The sequence below is a fragment of the Hyla sarda genome, chromosome 11 (genome assembly GCF_029499605.1).
Source record: "Hyla sarda isolate aHylSar1 chromosome 11, aHylSar1.hap1, whole genome shotgun sequence".
In the NCBI taxonomy this organism is placed as follows: domain Eukaryota; kingdom Metazoa; phylum Chordata; class Amphibia; order Anura; family Hylidae; genus Hyla; species Hyla sarda.
In genome coordinates, this window is record NC_079199.1 from 40,403,130 (window position 1) to 40,423,271 (window position 20,142).

General features: G+C 44.7%; 1 protein-coding gene across 4 annotated transcripts in view; it reads right to left on the reverse strand.

The window, feature by feature from the left end:
• Positions 1–1,788: 1,788 nt before the first annotated feature.
• Positions 1,789–20,142, reverse strand: part of LGALS3 (galectin 3) — a 61,976-nt gene continuing 43,622 nt past the window's right edge. For all 4 annotated transcript variants that reach the window (XM_056544939.1, XM_056544941.1, XM_056544938.1 and 1 more), the window contains exons 2-6: positions 16,014–16,031; positions 14,608–15,066; positions 14,186–14,268; positions 10,287–10,452; positions 1,789–1,979 (exon numbers count right to left, since the gene is read on the reverse strand). In XM_056544939.1, coding sequence (XP_056400914.1) covers positions 1,824–1,979; positions 10,287–10,452; positions 14,186–14,268; positions 14,608–15,066; positions 16,014–16,028 — 879 coding nt within the window. In that variant the 5' untranslated portion in view covers positions 16,029–16,031 and the 3' untranslated portion in view covers positions 1,789–1,823. The remainder of the gene's footprint in view (positions 1,980–10,286; positions 10,453–14,185; positions 14,269–14,607; positions 15,067–16,013; positions 16,032–20,142) is intronic.

Consider the following 20,142-nt stretch of genomic DNA (forward strand, 5'->3'; position numbering starts at 1 on the left):
CAAAAAGAAAATAATTTCCTCTGTAGTACTCAGCAGCTAATAAGTACTGGAAGGATTAAGATTTTTTAATAGAATTAATTTACAAATCTGTTTAACTTTCTGGCACCAGTTGATTTAAAAAAAAAAAAAAAAAAAAAAAATTCCACCGGAGTACCCCTTTAAATTCATGTAGAATTAAGGGCAGAAACTCTGCCGTGTGCACCTAAGGTTATGTTCACAAGACAGAATTTCGGCATAGAATTCTGCAGTAAATTCAGCAGGAATTGCCCATTCACTTTAATGGAATTCCTGCTGCAGAAATTGTGCTGTGTGAAAGGGACAGTGGAATCCCATTGATGTGTAGTGTCTATAAATTCATGCCGAAATTCTGTTGTATGAACATAGCCCTAAGCTGTTTCTAGGTGGAAAGTGGGTATTTTTGTTGTATTATGGTGGAAGCATGAGTAGGTGACAACACTTAGTGTATATTTACACTTTATACCAGTGTTTTCCAACCAGGGTGCCTGCAGCTGTTGCAAAACTACAACTCCCAGCATGCCCTGACAGCCGAAGGCTGTCCGGGCATGCTGGGAGTTGTAGTTTTTGCAACAGCTGGAGGCATCCTGGTTGGGAAACACTGCTTTATACTAATAATGACACTTATGCAGAGGTGGGCAGCTTGTGTCCTATAGGTGACCATGCTCCCTCCAAGGACCTGACTTAGAAAACATTAAAATTCTTATCTAAACAAGCAAAAAGGAAAATAGCCAGCACTAGAGATGAGCGAACTTACAGTAAATTCGATTCGTCACGAACTTCTCAGCTCGGCGGTTGCTGACTTTTCCTGCATAAATTAGTTCAGCTTTCCGGTGCGCTGGAAAAGGTGGATACAGTCCTAGGAAAGAGTCTCCTAGGACTGTATCCACCTTTTCCAGCCCACGGGAGCACCTGAAAGCTGAACTAATTTATGCAGGAAAAGTCATCAACTGCCGAGCCGAGAAGTTCGTGACAAATCGAATTTACTGTAAGTTTACTCATCTCTAGCCAGCACAACAACCTAATACACGGGTGCAGGCTGCTATGGCAGATACAGAGTATACAAAAAAGTGGATTGCGGCAGCACACCATGTGCTGCTGCAATCTTTTTTTTTTTTTTTTTGTATAGTCTATCTGCCATAGCAGTGTGCACCCGTGTATTAGGTTGTTGTGCTGGCTATTTTTCTTTTTGCTTGTTTGTACAACTCAGGGCGAATGGCACCCTCTTTAGCTGTCCACCCCTCCCCCTTTTTCACAGGTAGTGTTATAAATTGTTTATGGATCCAGCATGTCACCCAGTCAGAGGCTATATGCCCAGCAGAGGTGAGTGGATATTTGAGCGGTAGGCTCAGAATTTGTGCTAGGGTACCATCCTAAATAAGGCCACCTCCCCGTGGTGGATGGGGGGGGATGGGACACGTTTTGATCAAAAAGTGCGCTAAGAGCCTCAATTTTTTTTTTTTTTTACCAATGATGTGCTGCTGCATTCCTCCTTTTTTTTATTTATTTTTTTTGTAAAATTCTTATCTAGGTTGGAGTAGAGGACACATTTTGGTCAGAAATGTCCATCACGCGTTGATGCTGCCTGCTAGTCATACATCTAGGAGGCCTTTTGGAGGAGTATCTTACAGTATACCCTGGAGGCTGACCTGGTGTTGTGTAAATGAGCAGAAATGCAGACTTCTTGTTCAGTTCTACAGATTTTATTTTGGTTTCATAGGTTTATAAAATGTGATTAACAGCAGCGCTCTGTAAGCCCAGTGTTCCCTTTCAGTTGCCGGATACCTTTTTATGGAAATCTTTACACATTACACCATAGTTATCCTTGCCCCGGAGATGGTCAGGGCACCGTCAACGTGTATACAATTAATCCCAGAGAAGTTGGTAATCCTGTGCTTGAACTGGCAGAGGTTCTCATTGTTCACAGCCACTTTATAGCAGTCTGGTTGAAAGAGAACTTGAAGCTGGGAAAAAAAAGAAAATGCAATATAAACATTAAGTGGAAGGATATCAATATTACATAATTGGGTCTAACTCCCTAAAAAGGCCAATGATCAGCTGATTAAAGAGGTTTAAATGGGCACTGTCATGATATCAAAAAATTGATATTGTTGTAGTACTTAAGAACTACAACATATCTCTAATATACTTTAATTTAAAAAAAAGTTATTTTAAACCAGTTTAAAATCACTTAAATTCGGCCACTAGGGGTCGCCCTCCTAGTGGCCGAATGCATTCGGCAGTGACGTCACTACAGAATTTCGACTCATTTAAGCCTGGCAAGGAGTCAAAATTCAGTCACTGCGGTGCTCTCTCCAGCCTGTCAATCAGACAGGCGAGAGCAAGCACGCTGATAGCTGGGGCTGGGCGCATTGGCCAGCTCCACTGACCTAACCCTACACGTGAGCCGGGTCCCTGTGCCCACTAGCGGTGTCAAATGTGTACTATATAGTACTTGGTGGGAGCTATCCTTTAACGATATTCAGTGTTTTCTAGAAACAATGCCATACAATTTGTGGTGTATGTGTCTGGTACTGAAACTTGTTCCCATTCCCCCCCAAGCCTGAGCCTAGGCACAACAAACCTACACAGGATTAAGAAAACAAGGTTACTTTTTCCAAGCATATGCCTTACCTTATTTATGGGTAAGGTCCAGTATTGCAGCTCAGCTCCATTAAAGGGATACTCCAGCCCTAGACATCTTATCCCCTATCCAAAGGATAGGGGATAAGATATCTGATCGCGGGGGTCCCGCCGCTGGGGACACCCGCAATATGACATGGGGCACCCACCTGTTTCTGCTCCGGTAGCGCCATCACGCCCTCTCCCATAGGCTTGCATTGAGGGGGCGGGGCGTGACGGCACAAACTTCCGTTCCCGTGGTCAGGACCCAGACCATCCAGCGCTCCCGGAGCAGAAACAGGTGGGTGCTGCATGCTATATTGCAGGGGTCCCCAGCAGTGGGACCCCCACGATCAGACATCTTATCCCCTATACTTTGGATAGGGGATAAGATGTATAGGGGTGGAGTACCCCTTTAAAGTAAATGAAACCAAGCTGCAATACCACACATGGCCAAGAGGAATGCTGTGTTAGAGAGAAACCAATCATGCTTTTTTTTTCTTCTATTTTCATCCTTTACATCCCGCTTAGTGTTTGTGGAGGCAGACCAACATCTACCATTGGAATGAAGGATTGTGCATGCTTGACTTTACTGAAGATGTCAAGCAGGGGGGGGGGGGGGAGGGAAGTATTCCCTAAGTGTCTGATCGCGGGGAACCTGACCACTGGGATCCCCGTGATCTCCCGTACGGGGCCCTGGCTCTGCTAATGTGCGTTTCATATCCAGCATGTCAGCTGGTCGAAACATGCCCACTCCATTCATTTCTATGGGAGAGGCAGACACACACCAACACTGTCTCTGCCTCTCCCATAGAGATGAATGGAAGAAACTTGTTTCGACCAGTTGACGTGCTGGGTATGAAACATCATATCCTTGACTTATGCTGGGACCCCGTACAGGAGATCGTGGGGGGTCATACACACAGCCCCTACATTCTTCCCCCCCCCCCCCGCTGGACATCTTTAACGTGAACATTTTTTTTTTTGTCCTCCCGCTTCTTCCTTCGATTGAAAATATTGCAGCGTATTATTATACCCTTTTCCTATGTTCACTATTTTAAAGTGTTTACCTATCATTTGCAAAAACTTTTTACACAATGTAGATGATATTTGTAATATACATTAAAGGACATCTGTACCAGAGCTCCTTACATGACAGTACGCTCAACCTATCACCGGCCGAGGCAGATATGCTGAATGCTCTGTGACGTTCCTGTCCCCAGGAAGCAGCAGGAGGATCGCAGCGGAGGACTGTGAGGCCAATACTGGAGCAACGGGGGAACGTAGGAAGGTGAGTTAACGTTTATTTTGTTTATTCATGCAGTACAGATGTCCTTTTTAAAGGAAATGTGTATTTTGGTGAAAAAAAAAATGCTGTCTTGTCCCTGCATATTGCCTCTGTGTGTGGATACAAAATACAGGTGGACAAGCAGGGTTCTGTGCAGTGAGGCTATGTGACACGACCCTGGCTCACACAGCAGGATGATGCACAAGCCAGGAGCCTGCACAGAGCCCTACTTATCCTGCCTATGCCTCCTATATTTTGTCTCCGCATAGCAACACACAGGCAATAGCTGCAGAGACAGCAGTTTTTCACAAAAAAATATAAAAATTTTTAAATCAATGTATATTACAAATACTGTACATATCATGTTATTATTTAAAAGTTTTTGCAAACAACAGGTACACTTTAAAATGATTTTAGATTACCCTTCTGATAGCCTTAAAGGGGTACTTCCCTGGAAAAAAATTTTTTTATTTTTTTAAATCAACTGGTGCCAGAAAGTCACACAGTTGTAGATTACTTCTATTTAAAATTCTTAATCCTTCTAGTACGTATCAGCTGCTGTATGCTTCACAGGAAGTTCTTTTCTTTTTGAATTTCCTTTCTGTCTGACCACAGTGCTCTCTGCTGACACCTCTGTCATTTTTTATTTATTTATTTATTTATTTATTCATTCATTTTATTGAAGATTGAACAACCATCGGCCATGTATAAGGCATTAACATACATATACTACATTAGGTGCAGGAGCACCCACACACAAAAGTTAACAGTTTCAGGTAGACCGGACTACATGGACAGAGACAAAATAAACCAAATAAAACCAACAAAAGAACACAGAAAAATATAACCTCAGCAGGCGGTGGCCAGACACCTACATCGTATATCAGCAAAGTCTCCAGCAGTTCTCTGCACCTCTAAAAATAACAAAGCATGAGGAGAAGAAAGAGAAAACAATCCACAAAGCGGACAGGCACGGACACAATCTAAATACACAGAAATAAGGCCAAAAAGCGAGAAGAAGAAAAAAAGGAGAGGGGGGGGGGGGGGGAGAAAGGAGGAAAAAACCTCCATATCAATGGCAGTTTAGGAGTTTCGATGTGTAGTCATGGAATATGAGCATTGGGTTAAGGAAGAGGAGCACCAAGTACCCCACACCGAAAGAAATTTGGCTGGACATTTCCTATTTTTGTACACTAGATGAGAAAAAGGGGTCACCGCATTTACCAATACCCGCCACTGAGACGTGGTAGGGGGTCTTGGGTCCTTCCACCTAAGAGCAATTGCTTTCTAGACAGGAACAGTGTTTTCTGTAAAAAAAAAGGTGCGAGTGTGATGTATCCACACTTCTTCATTTAAAACACCAAAAATGCATATCATGGGTCAATTGGAGGAGGGGTTGTACAAGGGTGGCTAGAAGTTGGAGGACTTTGTTCCAGAAGGCCGTAATGTGCGGGCACGCCCAAAGGAGGTGCCAAAAATCAGCCCTGGCTGCACCACAGTGGTGACAAGCATCGGAATCAGATTGACCCATTCTATAAAGTCTAGTGGGAGTGACATAACTATAATGGATAATATTCAATTGGATGAGTTTATTATTTGCAGCCGGGGATACCAGCATATGAGAAGATAAAATCTCCTCCCAATCATCATGAGGTTAGGAATATATGACTCCCAATATTGTTTGGCGGGCAATGGTGTGTGTGAGTTCTTGGCATGGATAAGATGCCTATAAAGAATGGACACAAGACCCCTAGGTCCCTGGGATTTCAGAACCCTAATCAACGGGAATGCAGAGATCGGCGGTCCTCCCACAGGGAACTGAGCATTAAGGGCGTAGCACAACTTTAGGTATTTAAAGAAACATTGTCTAGGAATGTTGTGGTTAGACTGCAGTTGGTCAAATGAGCACTGTACATTATTAGTGTACAATTGTTCAAAAGTACACACCCCAGCATTCTGCCAAAATATCGTGTGTAGAGTACCATCAATGTGCGTAAAGCTCAGATTGTGCCACAGTGGAGTATCTGAGGGTGTCAGTATAGCCATGAGGTAAGAATGTGCGGCCTCCCAAAGAAGGACTCTTAAGAATGAGCCGCGGTGACAAATTGGGAACAAATCTAGAAAGAGATTGTTCAGCATCCGGCATCGGTTCATCTACAATCCAGTGATGGACATAGCGGAGCTGACCCCCCAAATAATACAGGAAGAGGTCCGGTAAAGACATACCAGCCTTCAATTTGTGGCATTGTAGCATAGTAAGACGAATTTTAGGTCTGTTAGGACCCCAGATAGAGGGGGAGAAAAGGGTATGTAGTATGTTAAAAAAAGGACGTGGGAACTGGGACCGAGGCATGTTCCAGAGCATATAAACACTTGGGTAAAATAATAAGTTTGATGAGATTGATACGGCCAGAGAGCGAGAGCAGTACTGTCGGACAAATCCTAAATTTAGTTTTAATATAGGGGACAAGGGAGAGAATATTGGTATTCAAGTCTAACATCGGATTCCTATTTATGTATACTCCCAGATACTTAAATTCCGACACCACCAGGAGGCCACACACAACAGAAACAGTGAAGGAGGAGGAAATCGGAAGCTGAGATCGCGCTGTTGCAGAGAAGATTCAAGGATACTGGTAGAAGTCTTAATTTCTTTTATTCTATAGACTAGATTGGTTCCCACGTTCAAAGTAAAATTGTTTAGTGAACAATAATTTCCTATTTGCTTTTTTATGAAGATGTAACATATACTGACGGCCCTCAATGAGCCATGCAATCTTGCTAGCCTCAGATGGACCTGCAACATAACGGGCCTCCAGATCCAAGCAGCTCTGCGCCAATTCCTCCTCCCTCCTAGAAGAGGACTTCTTAATGTAGGAAATAGTGGAACGCAGGCTACCCCTCACATAAGCTTTTAACGTCTCCCAAACCAGCGCAGGCGACCTCCCGAGTAAATTGGCCTGAAGAAAGACCTGAAGCTGATCCGGGATCCTGTCATTAGGTCCAATCAGGTCCAACCAAAAAGGGTGAATCTTCCAACGATGCAGTGTACCAGAATTGGCCATGGAGATATCAAGGAATAATGGAGAATTATCTGAGATAGCTTGAGGCTCATAGGAGACATCAGAGACCTGAGATAGGAGGAGCGAGTTACCACAAGCAAGGTCAATTCTGGACAGCGCATTCCTACCCAATGTATGACATGAATACTGTTTAGTCAATGGATATTGCGATCTAAAAATGTCAACCCAACCCACCTCAGCTAAAAATTGGGAGAGAGGGGTAAGTCTAGAGTCTGCAGGTAATGACGGGGGGATACCTCTAGGGCTGTGTCGGTCCATACTCAGGTCCGGGACCAGATTAAAGTCCCCAATACAGAGAACTTGGGCAGAGGGGTACCCAGCAGCAAACATAACTGCCATGTGCAATATAGCCATAGATGCCGGAGGGGGATTGTAGATAAACAGGAATACGAATGGTACATTATCTAAATAGCCATGAATAAAAACATAACGGCCTGAGGGATCCTTGCGGATCGTGACCTGTTCCCAGCGCACCATACGGCTAACCAGAAGCGTAACACCTCTAGAGAATGTGGTATGGAATGAATGTTGTAGCCACTGAACCCAGGGTCTAGACAACTGACTGGCTTTATCAGGGGTGAGGTGAGTCTCCTGCAGTGCAACTATATGCGGGTGGTACCTTCTAATATGAACAAAAATCAATGCCCGTTTCCGTGGGGTGCGGGCTCCTCTAATGTTCCAGGACATTACTCGAATATCTGCCATTGTAAAAGACTAAAAATAAAAAGGTTATCAGTGCCTGTCCGGACAACAGGAAAAGACAAACAAAGGTACAGCCAAAGACATAAAGGGCACAGATGGCAATGGAGTGCATAGACATTGGAGAAACACTGGAGACAGGAGAGGACAGAACAGAAAACCCACACCAGTGTAGGGTACAGAACACATAACAAGTAGAAACTAAGAAAACAATACATTTGCAAAGTGAGCATCAGTAGAGCAAGAGCTTCATCTAATGGGGAGAACCTGCTGGTACATGAAAATCAAGAGAACCCTGATGCCAATGTAAAATAAACAAACCAAGGGATTGTGAAGAAGGACCATCAACTGAAAAGACATACAAGAAGAGCAGAGGGAGAACCGAAAAGGGGTAAAGGGTCTGAGGGGAAAAGGACGGAGGTGAACAGAAAAGGTGAAAGGAAATAATAAAGAAGAAGGATAAGGAGGAGAGCGAAGGGGGTGGGGGGGGGGGGGGGAGGGGAAGGGAAAAGGGGGAAAAGAAGAAAGGAAAAGAGAAGAGATGGAAAAAGGGTTGAGGAAACAAAGGAACAAAACAGAGAGGAAAGTGGATAAACTGTTCAAGGAAGAGTAATAAGGATCTATGGGGGTGACCACATAAAAGAGGAGGGTCAATTATGGCCAGTATCAAAATTAGGAGTGACGCTCCCCAGGTTGCAGTAACAGTGTAGCACCCCCCAATAATATAAGGCACATAATATAATAAAATCCAGGTAAGAGGCATAACTATATACACAAAGCATCAGGGTGTCCATATGAGTGTATACTGACACAGCAGTGCCATGCAGATCCAAAGACATGGGATGCGGCCTCCACAGGGGCATGGAGAGAGGGCGGGGGGGGGGGGCAAGCATAGGGGTTTAAGGGTAAATTCACAGGGGGGGGGCAGGGAAATAAAAGCAGAGGGGAGAAGGGTATCAGGAACAGGGGACATGGGAGTTGAGGCAGCAAAGCGTCCACATGGGCTCTGGACAGTCAAGGAGGCAAGTGGAGCTAGGGAGTCCAGAGTCAGGGGATAGTACTGGGCAAGGGATCAAGGGGTCAGGGAAGGAGAACACTAGCCTCCAGGGGGGTATACACAGTACCTGACCTATCGGGCTCAAAGTGTTCCATAGGGACACCTCCAGAACAGTTCCACCTCCATGTGGAGCAGTTCAGTGAGGGAGGCCTGCGTCAGGCCCCAGAAAACAAGTGGGGACACGTAGCATGTCACTTCAAAGATCGTCCCTTGCATGCTCCTGTGGCTAGTGCTGATCAGCCGCAGAAACATCACTGTGCCCGTCGCCTCCTTTTCAGCCAGTCATCGGCCTCTTGTGGTGTTGAGAAAAAGTTAGCTCTGTCTCCGTCCACTACTCGCAGGTGAGTAGGGTATACCATTGAATAGGGCACTCCCTTCTCCCTCAGCCGGACCTTGATGGATGAAAAGGTGGCTCTACGGCGTTGTAGGTCGGAGGAGAAATCCGGAAAAATGGAGACCATGTTGCTGTGAAAGGTAATCTCCGACAGTCTCTGTGCCGAGTGAAGGATTAGATCCCGGTCATTGCAGTTGAGAAGTGGGGCTAGTAATGGGCACAGCTGCGCCCCAGATATCGGTGGTCTGGAGGGCACACAATGCGCGCGCTCCACCGCAAACGCTGCAGAGAACGACACCTCAGAAAACAGTTCCTTAATCCAGAAAGAGTGAGCCGCAGCCTGCCCATCTTGCTTATCAGAGCGGGCAAAGTCTTGGAGCTTTTTAACCGCTGTGCGGTCCTTTAGTAGGATCTGTTTTAGGGGCCATATTATGGGTCCTAAGACGTGTAAGTGGCGTCAGGGACTCCAGGATTCGGTTTAGGATGAGTAATTTGCAGGATCTGAGCGGGAGTGCTTACAGCGTGCGACCGCTCATCTCAACCGCCAAGCCACGCCCCACCTCTGTCAATTTTAGGAACTGTCTGGAGCAGGATAGGTTTGCTATGAGGATTTTCTCCTACTCTGGACAGTTCCTAAAATGGATAGAGGTGTCAGCAGAGAGCACTGTGGGCAGACAGAAAGGGAATTAAAAAAGAAGAGAACTTCCTCTGGAACATACAGCAGCTGATAAGTACTGTAAGGGTTAAGATTTTTTTAAATAGTCATTTTTAAAAAGTTATTTACAAATCTGTTCAACTTTCTGGCACCAGTTGATTTGAAAAAAAACTATTTTCCAGTGAAGTACCCCTTTAAAATATACAGAAAAAAGGCCAGGTCTCTGGTTTTCCATAACAGAGCACTCCCAATCCCTTGCAATAAAGGGCTCCTCCTCCTCACCAATAGCACTTCTCATCTTTCAGCATAAAAGGTAATGAGTATCTGGCCACGAAAATAGGAGTCCTGTGTCTCCTTGGTCCAAGAGATCAGTGAATAAACATACATGCTGCTGCTCTATTTAACTGTATGGGCCTGATGATGGTAGCCAAATGCTGTACTATCCTCAAACTGCTACAGGTACATTAAAGAGCTAACCGGCCATCATTTTGGGCCAAATAAAAAGTGCAGGTGAATTATATATATCTTTTTACCTTGAATGGTTTTCCTTGCTGGAATGGAAACTTTGGGCATTGTCGCTCCTCATTTCCCCATTTACCACCAATAAATGAATTGCGCACAATTACATTAGGGTGTTCATCAAAACGGGGATTTACATGTAAAGCTATGTCATTTCCTACTTTATAGTCAATAGAAAACCTGAAAGAAAAAAAGGCGATTATTTCACACCAATATTAAATCACAGTACATAATCTGACATTCCATGTGGAACTATGGTTCTATAGTGGGATAAGGAGTAAGTCTAAAAGTCTAATAATGAACATTGCTTTCCTTATATCCTATCAGCAGCACAAATAGTGGAGGAATTTTTCCTTCTGGGAACTGATAAGACTGATGGATTATTTTTAAATAGGCTACTAACAAAGTACCTGGCATTGCCTGGTCTTCCTAAACCTTGTGGAAAGGAAAAGCAACAATGATTCATCCGTCCTCCACCCTAACTATTCTCTGCACCTGCCTGCTGGACAGTTAAATCATGCTTCACCATCACATTGGTCTTCCGGCAGGATGTTTATTACAACCATGCAATTTCTGCAGCCTGAGAGTAACGCGATCAGTAGATGTACAGGAAATCTATAGACTTCCATGGGGACCCCGACCTTGCATAAGGGGGTGGGTTAGGGTTGATTTAACTCTAGTATATTTTTTTTATAGTAGAATTCAGATAGCATTTTCATGGTAATGGTTTCCTTTTAACAGTTTAAAGCGTACCTGTCAGATCCCCCAATAAAAACTCAGTACTTAATACTGATCATGTACATGTAATTTTTATGTCTCTATCACCAATATTTGACAAAAAAAAATATTATATTACAGTGGCTCAATGTCTTTTTTCATCTTCCCAAAGGGAGTGGGCATGTCCTTCTCTTGCCTGAACTGTGATGACTCCTCCCCCTCCCTCATTCTGCTGACTCACTGCTCTCCGGATCCTGGCAGCCCTACTCTGTAACCCTTTCCTCTTTGGTTTTATGCTGTACACACACACGCACAATGATTATTGGAGATTGATTGTACTCTACCACCAAAGACAATATGGTGAGTGTATAACTTACATCTTCCTAAATTAGTGCAAAGGTTTAGTGCTAAAATGACAGTGGTTTTTTTTATGCATACATTTTCTAGCTGCTCCTATGCCATTCATTAGTATCATCCTTTGCCAGTTCTGTAATGCTGGGACTTGTAGTTTTGGAATAGTTGGAGGTACAGTGTTGGGATAAGGGTTCTTTCACACCCTGTTTTCAGCCTACGGCTGCCAGATCCGACTGGGGGAGGGGAAAACCGTGTGCTCTCGTACCCCAGCTGGACCGGCGCTGAAATCCATTGACTTTAATGAGCCGATCGGAGTCATCATTTGACTCCAGTCGGCTCATTTCTGCCCCGTATCCGATTTTGTGACCGGACCGAAAACCGTAGTATACTACAGTTTTAGGTCTGGTCAGAAAACCGAATACAGGTCGAAAATGAGCAGACCGGAGTCAAATGGAGATGCCGGGCAGCTCATTAAAGTCAATGGATTTCAGCGCCGGTCCGGCTGGGGTATGGGAGCGCACGGTTTTTCCCTCCCAAGATGGATCCGGCAGCTGTACGCTGAAAACCTGGTGTGAAGGCACCCTAACTCTTTTTTGCAGCAGTGTTGCCTTTAGTTTTGTGCCCACAGCTTTTGCAAAACTACAACTTCTAGCATGCCCAGACATCCTTTGACTGTCCAGACATGCTTGGAGTTGTAGTCTTGCAACAGCTGGAGGCACATGTTTGTTAAAATTCTGTGTTACAGCAGTGTTGCTGCAGGCTGTGTTCCTCCTGCAGCCTTGTCAATCAGCCATCTCGTGTCCATGACCCTTGGACACGCTCATGCTGCTGTGGGACTCATGAGTGTCCCAGGAGGTATGGGAGCCCCTAGTGGCGGGATTTTCAAAGGCAATTTTCTTTAATAAAATTTGAACATTTTTAAAAGAAGAATATTAGAAAAACTATTGTTTTGCCAAGATGTACAACATATAAAAAAAAAGTTTTTATATAACGTTTTTATATGTGAGAGTGCCCATTTACATTTGTGCTGTTTTCCCTTTTGCAAGTTTCAGCTATTGGCTGTCTGTCTGTCTGTTGGCTTCTGTGTTTGATTTTATAGCCCTATTCTGTCAGGTCTCTGAAACTAAGTAGCTATAAGCCAGGCTAGTCCCTGCATATGAAACCACCATGTGATCGCTTTTTACCTTGCGGTCATTATTATTTCTACAATCTTAGAGTCCCTCCAGCAGGGCTTTGAGAAAGGCCTCGGGCCCTTTACTACCAAGGTCCAAATTTCCAGAACTGCCTTCCAGTTCTTTCTCAGGATGGAGCCTCAGGATGACTTAAGTTGTAGTTTTGTGGACCTGAGCTGCTGCCTTCAGCCATACATGGATAGAACTGCTTACTTTAGGAAACCTATTGGCCAACTTTAGGGCCCAATAGAGGCTGCAAAGTTTCCAAACCCTCCATACAGAGACTATAGTCTTCTCCTACTCCTCAGTAGTCATGGAATGTCATTCCTTCATTTCAGTCCATTCTCCATGGGCTCTCTGTACTGCTGTGGCTAAATATATTTTTTTAATACAGACTCCATAAAAGTGTAGAGGACATGTTATTTGGAAGGTCTGCTATAAGATCTGTGCAGGACATCCATCCCTAAGGCTGGGTTCACATTGCCTTCGCATCCGACCCGTTAAGGATCAGCAATATTTGTGTTGCTGATAGAACATAAGGGAAGTTTATAATTTATTTTAACTGTTTTTTTTTTCTCGCCAGTCTGTATTCAGAAAAGTCCACAAGATGGTAGAGTTTAGGGGGTCCTTGTATAGTACGGCCTAATTATTAAAAGTTCTGTCCATCCTATCAGTCCACATAACAGAGAAATGCCCCCACTATTGGTGATTCTGAAAGGACTAAGAAAAAACTGATTTACTGTAAACAAACATTGTGGGAGCTCGATGATATATTAATGTAGAATCACCAAACACAAGAAATGTTTTAAAGGGTTAGAAATGGCTGCTTTTTTCCAGGTATGCTACCACATCTGTCCTCAGGTATGTGTCTGTTATTATAACTCAGTTGTTTGGAAGTGAATGAGGCTGAGCTGCAATACCTCACATGACCTGTAGACAGGTGTGGTGCTGTTTCTGGAGGAAAGCAGAAAAGTTTTTTTGTATGCTGAACAACTTAAAGAGGACATGTGGCCAACCTATTTTTTTTTTTTTTTTTTGCTTTTTCTGTATTTAAATAGGCTACCCTGATCACACACCTTTACACCTTTTTATAGTTTATTGATACATCCTTCTGTTCCTGAGATATGAGGGTTTATAATTTGTCTGACAATTCAGGGAATCAGTCAGATGGGCGTGAACTTAATTTTAATAATGGGAGTGAATATCAGGTGATGGGATTATACAGTCAGGGGGTGTGATTGTTGTACATTGTATGCCTAATACAGCCCCCTGACTGTATCCCGCCCATCATATTAAAATGAAGCTCATGCCCATCTGATTCCCTGAATTGTCAGACAAATTATAAACCCCCATATCTCAGGGTTTATGTGATCACGGTACCCTGAGCTATTTAATCATATTTAATGCAACCTAATTTTTGGGGAGTTGGCCACAGGCCGTCTTTAATGACAACTCCTAACATGCCCTTACAGCCTTCTGTTGTCAGGGCATGCTGGGAGTTGTAACTTTGCAACAGGTTGGGGATCTATGTTTTATATACTGGCATTTTTAATAGGAATTTTTACATGACCCCAAAATAAACCACATTGGGACACCAGAAATTGGTATCGAAATCTTATCTGTCTAAAGGTTGGTATATATGAGGCATTTAGACGTTACCAATATTTTACCTCTTGCCATTTGGTATTCCTTCAATTTCAAGACACATTCCTTTTACACATCCTCCAGGAAGAGGTATGGTACATGGAACTCTCTAAAAGAAAAATAAAGATTAATTGAATATGATAAGTGAGAATGATACTTTCTACTAACATTCCAAAATGCTACCAGCTCTTGTGCCAGAGAAAGGAATGAATGGCCAAACTATGGGGGAGATTTATCAAAACCTGTCCAGAGGAAGAGTTGCCCATAGCAACCAATCAAATCTTTTTATTTTAAATTTTTCAGAGGCCTTTAAAAAAATGAAAGAAGTGATCTGATTGGTTGCTATGGGCAACTCAGCAACTTTTCCTCTGGACAGGTTTTGATAAATCTACCCCATATGTATATGTATAATAGTTACAGACACACGTTTCCTTTACAACAGATTTACCTGTGGACCAGAAGGTACTGAAGGTACTGATTGTTTTGGATCAGTAGTCCCTTGTCCTGGGGTAGGAGCCCCTGGGTATGATTGTCCTGGCCCTGGGAAACCTGGATATCCTCCTGGGTATTGTTGGCCGCCCGCTGGGGGAACTCCTGGGTATTGCTGGCCTCCAGGTGGGAATCCTGGATACTGCTGGCCTTGTACGGGTGCAGGGTATCCAGGATACTGTGTGCCTTGTCCGGGTGCAGGGTATCCAGGATACTGTGGGCCTTGTCCTGGTGCTGGGTATCCTGGAAGCTGCTGACCTTGTCCTGGCGCAGGGTTTCCTGGGTATGGCTGACCAGGAAAGCCCTGCGCTCCAGGGTTTTGGCCTCCCCAGGGGTTATTCCAGTTTTGGCCTGGATTGCCTTGTTGATCCGATCTCAGGTTACCTGCATTTCCTTGACCAGATAAGGCATCATCGAGCTGGTAAACAAAAACAAAAAAATGTACAACACTTTAGTCATGTCAAAGATTTAGCTAGGCACTACTAAATTCTAAAGCTGCTCATACACTCCATATATCTGTTGGCTGACCACCGACCCCATACACATGTTCATTTGGCTTGGCCAAGTATGCGTTTCCATTGGAGAGAAGAACAGGATAAGCTGCTGACAAACACCTCTGGAAGCTGATCTGTCAGAACCCAAAAGAATCAGGTGGCTAAAATTCAATATGCTTGACTTTTCTCCCCTGACATCTGTCATTGGGGTCAAAGCCCCATACACAGTCGATGGTTGGCCACTCCTGCCATAATCGGTTGGTTTTGATAATATTAATCTGTTGTGTATTGGCAGCTTTATATGTTTACAGGAGTCTTCATTTAGTGCCGATTTATCATCTGTGCTAAAACTACAACATTATGTAATGAATGATGAAAACAGTAAGTAATGACTTGTAATACAAAAATGCCTCTATCCATGCAAAAGTTATAAGTTAGAAAGGTTGGAGGCTTTGTGGTTGGTTTGGGTATGGGGGCATGGTTTTTGGCACTCTTATGGGGACACCAAATGTGCCTGACAATGTTATGGAGCTGATGTCTGTGGCTGAGATTTTTATATTATCACTAACTGTTGCTAACAATAAAATGGGGGAACTGTGATGGATATATAGACACAGTGTGTGGGTACATGCATGAACCCCCCAAAACCACCCTTGACAGAACCATGACCACAGCTCTGACTATATGTAATGTACCAATAAGAGAAATACAGATTGACTGTAGTTCTCAGGAAACATTGAGACATATCAACATGAGCATATAAGGTTAACCTAGTGGATGCCACAAATTGGTTCTCATCAATCCATGTAATAATATTTAGTTAACAAATTACTTAACAAACAGTAAATCACAGGAACGCATGCACACTTACCGAAAATTCTGACATTATCTGAAAAAAAAGAAATAAAATTTTTAGAACATAATGTAAATGAATTAATTGCACATTGACAAGGCAAAAGTAAGCATGCTAATGGATTGTGAATAAAAGGTAACCTGTAGACATTGTTATTCCCAGTTGTCAATTTATTCATACCTTTCCAGGGGGAGTAACAGAGGAACAGCACAAACTAGTTCTAAGAAACAATGCTCTAAAATTGAGAATTCATGGGAATACAAGTATGTACTAAACCAGACATGTCAGTAGAGTGGAATCATCCTTTTTGAATGGGATATACACCTTAGACAACCGCTTATCCAAGGCCCTTTGCAGGTAACAAAGAAGGGACATGTAGGGAAAATGTATTCCTTTCTGTAGGACAAATAATATATGTGCATTTTACCATTTATTTCAGTGGCTGCTGTATGCAGCTTCTTACATTTGGTGCTTGGTGTCCCAATATAAACTGATCAAGGTGTGAGGGGAGGGAATACCTTCTACACTGCTCAAAAAAAATAAAGGGAACACTAAGATAGCACATGCTAGATCTGAATGAATGAACTAATCGTATGAAATACTTTCGTCTTTACATAGTTGAATGTACTGACAACAAAATCACACAAAAATTATCAATGGAAATCAAATTTATCATGTAGGTCTGGATATGGAGTCACTCAAAATCAAAGTGGAAAACCACACTACAGGCTGATCCAACTTTGATGTAATGTCCGTAAAACAAGTCAAAATTAGGCTCAGTAATGTGTGTGGCCTCCACGTGCCCGTATGACCTCCCTACAATGCCTGGGCATGCTCCTAATGAGATGGCAGATGGTCTCCTGAGGGATGTCCTCCCATACTTGGACTAAAGCATCCGTCAACTCCTGGACAGTCTGTGGTGCAATGTAGCATTGGTGGATGGAGCGAGACATGATGTCCCAGATGTGCTGAATTGGATTCAGGTCTGGGAGACGGAGGGCCAGTCCATAGCATCAATGCCTTCCTCTTGCAAGAGCTGCTGACACACTCCAGCCACATGAGGTCTAGCATTGTCTTGCATTAGGAGGAACCCAGAGCCAACTGCACCAGCATTTGGTCTCACAAGGGGTCTGAGGATTTCATCTTGGTACCTATGGCAGTGAGGCTACCTCTGGCAAGCACTTGGAGGGCTGTGTGGCCCCCAAATGAAATGCCACCCCACACCATTACTGATCCACTGCCAAACCGGCCATGCTGGAGGATGTTGCAGACTGCAGAACGTTCTTCACGGTGTCTCCAGACTCTGTCATGTCTGTCACATGTGCTCGGTGTGAACCTGTTTTCATCTGTGAAAAGCAAAGGGCACCAGTGGCGAATTTACCAATCTTGGTGTTCTCTGGCAAATGCCAAACATCCTGCACGGTGTTGGGCTGTAAGCACAACCCCCACCTGTGGATGTCGGGCCCTCATACCAACCTCATGGAGTCTGTTTCTAACCATGTGAGTGGACACATGAACATCTGTGGCCTGCTGGAGGTCATTTTGCAGGGCTCTGGCAGTGCTCCTCCTGCTCCTCCTTGCACAAAGGCGGAGGTAGCGGTCCTGCTTCTGGGTTGTTGCACTCCTACTACCTCCTCCATGTCTCCTGATGTACTGGCCTTTCTCCTGGTAGTGCCTCTATGCTCTGGACACTAAACTGACAGATACAGCAAACCTTCTTGCCACAGCTCGCATTGATGTGCCATCCTGGATGAGCTGCACTACCTGAGCCACTTGTGTGGGTTGTAAACTCCGTCTCATACTACCACTAGAGTGAAAGCACCGCCAGCATTCAAAAGTGATCAAAACATCAGCCAGGAAGCATAGGAACTGAGAAGTGGTCTGTGGTCACCACCTGCCAAACCGCTCCTTTATTGGTGGGTGTCTTGCTAATTGCCTATAATTTCCACCTGTTGTCTGTTCCATTTGCACAACAGCATGTGAAATTGATTGTCAATCAGTGTTGCTTCCTGAGTGGATAGTGTGATTTCACAGAAGTGTCATTGACTTGGAGTTACATTGTGTTGTTTAACCTGTTGAGGACGAAGGGCGTATGCATACGCCCTTGCGTCCTGGTACTTAAGGACGAAGGGCGTATCCATACGCCCGTGGGAATTTCGGCCCCCGCCGCGCACCGGGCGGGGACCGGGCCGGGGTGACTGCTGATATCTATCAGCAGGCACCCCGTGCAAATGCCCAGGGGGGTCATTAGACCCCCCCATGTCGGCGATCGGCGCAAATCGCAAGTGAATTCACACTTGCGATTTGCGCCGATTCCGGGTCATTACGGGTCTATGGTGACCCGGTGACCCGGAATAGAAGGGGGATCGCGGGTGTCTAAGACACCCACGATCCCCCTAAAGCGATAGGAGTGAGGTGGCAGAGTTGCCACCCCTCCTATCTCTGCTATTGGTGGTCTAGACACGACCACCAATAGCAGATAAGGGGCGGAGGGGTTTACTTTCGTTTTCCCCGTCCTGCCCTCCCACAATAGGCGGGGCAGAACGGGGAAAACGAAGAGGAGCGGCGCCGGAGTCCACTTACCCCTCCGGAGGCAGCGGAGCGACGGGGATCGGCGGTCGGCGACGGAGATCGGCGGCGGTGTGCGGCAGAAGAGGACGGCTCCCGGATGCGACGGAAGCCGGTGAGTAGTTGCCTAGCAACATCTAGAGGGCTACAGTCTGAGACCACTATAGTGGTCTCTAGACTGTAGCCCTCCAGATGTTGCAAAACTACAACTCCCAGCATGCCCAGACAGCTGTTTGCTGTGTGGGCATGCTGGAATTTGTAGTTTTGCAACAGCTGGAGTTCTGCAGTTTAGAGACCACTGCACAGTGATCTCTATACTGCCCTCTAGATCTTGCAAAACTACTACTCCTAGCATGCCCACACAGCTGTTTGCTGTCTGGGCATGCTGGGAGTTGTAGTTTTGCAACATCTGGAGGTCCACAGTTTGGAGATCACTGTTCAGTGGTCTCTAAATTGTAGCACTCCAGATGTTGCAAAACTACAAATTCCAACATGCCCACACAGAAAACAGCTGTCTCGGCATGCTGGGAGTTGTAGTTGCGTACCTCCAGCTGTTGCATAACTACATCTCCCAGCATGCCCTTCTGTGATCAGACATGCTGGGAATTGTAGTTTTGCAACAGCTGGAGGCACACTGGTTGGAAAATACTGAGTTAGGTAACAGAACCCAACTCAGTATTTTCAAACCAGTGTGCCTCCAGCTGTTTCAAAACTACAACTCCCAGCATGTACTGACAGACCGTGCATACTGGGAGTTGTAGTTTTGCAACAGCTGGAGGCTCATTGGTTGGAAGGTTCTGTTACCTAACTCAGTATTTTCCAACCAGTGAGCCTCCAGCTGTTGCAAAACTACAACTCCCAGCATGCACGGTCTGTCAGTACATGCTGGGAGTTGTAGTTTTGCAACAGCTGGAGGCACACTGGTTGGAAAACCTTCAGTTAGGTTCTGTTACCTAACTCAGTATTTTCCAACCAAACTGAAGGTTTTCCAACCAGTGTGCCTCCAGCTGTTGCAAAACTACAACTCCCAGTATGTACTGACAGACTGTGCATGCTGGGAGTTGTAGTTTTGAAACAGCTGGAGGTTTACCTCCCCCCCCCCCCATGTGAACGTACAGGGTACATTCACACGGGCGGGTTTACAGCAAGTTTCCTGCTTCAAGTATGAGCTGAGGCAAATTTTTCGCCGCAGCGCAAATTCCTAGCGGGAAACTCACCGTAACCCGCCAGTGTGAATGTACCCTAAAAACACTACACTACACTTCACTAACACCTAATAAAGAGTAAAACACTACATATACACCCCCTTACACTGTCCCCCCCTAAAAAAAATGAAAAACGTATTGTACAGCAGTGTTTCCAAAACGGAGCCTCCAGCTGTTGCAAAATTACAACTCCCAGCATTTCCGGACAGCCACTGATTGTCCAGGCATGCTGGGAGTTTAGCAACAGCTGGAGGCACCCTGTTTGGGAATCACTGGCGTAGAATACCCCTATGTCCACCCCTATGCAATCCCTAATTTAGTCCTCAAATGCGCATGGCGCTCTCTCACTTTGGAGCCCTGTCGTATTTCAAGGA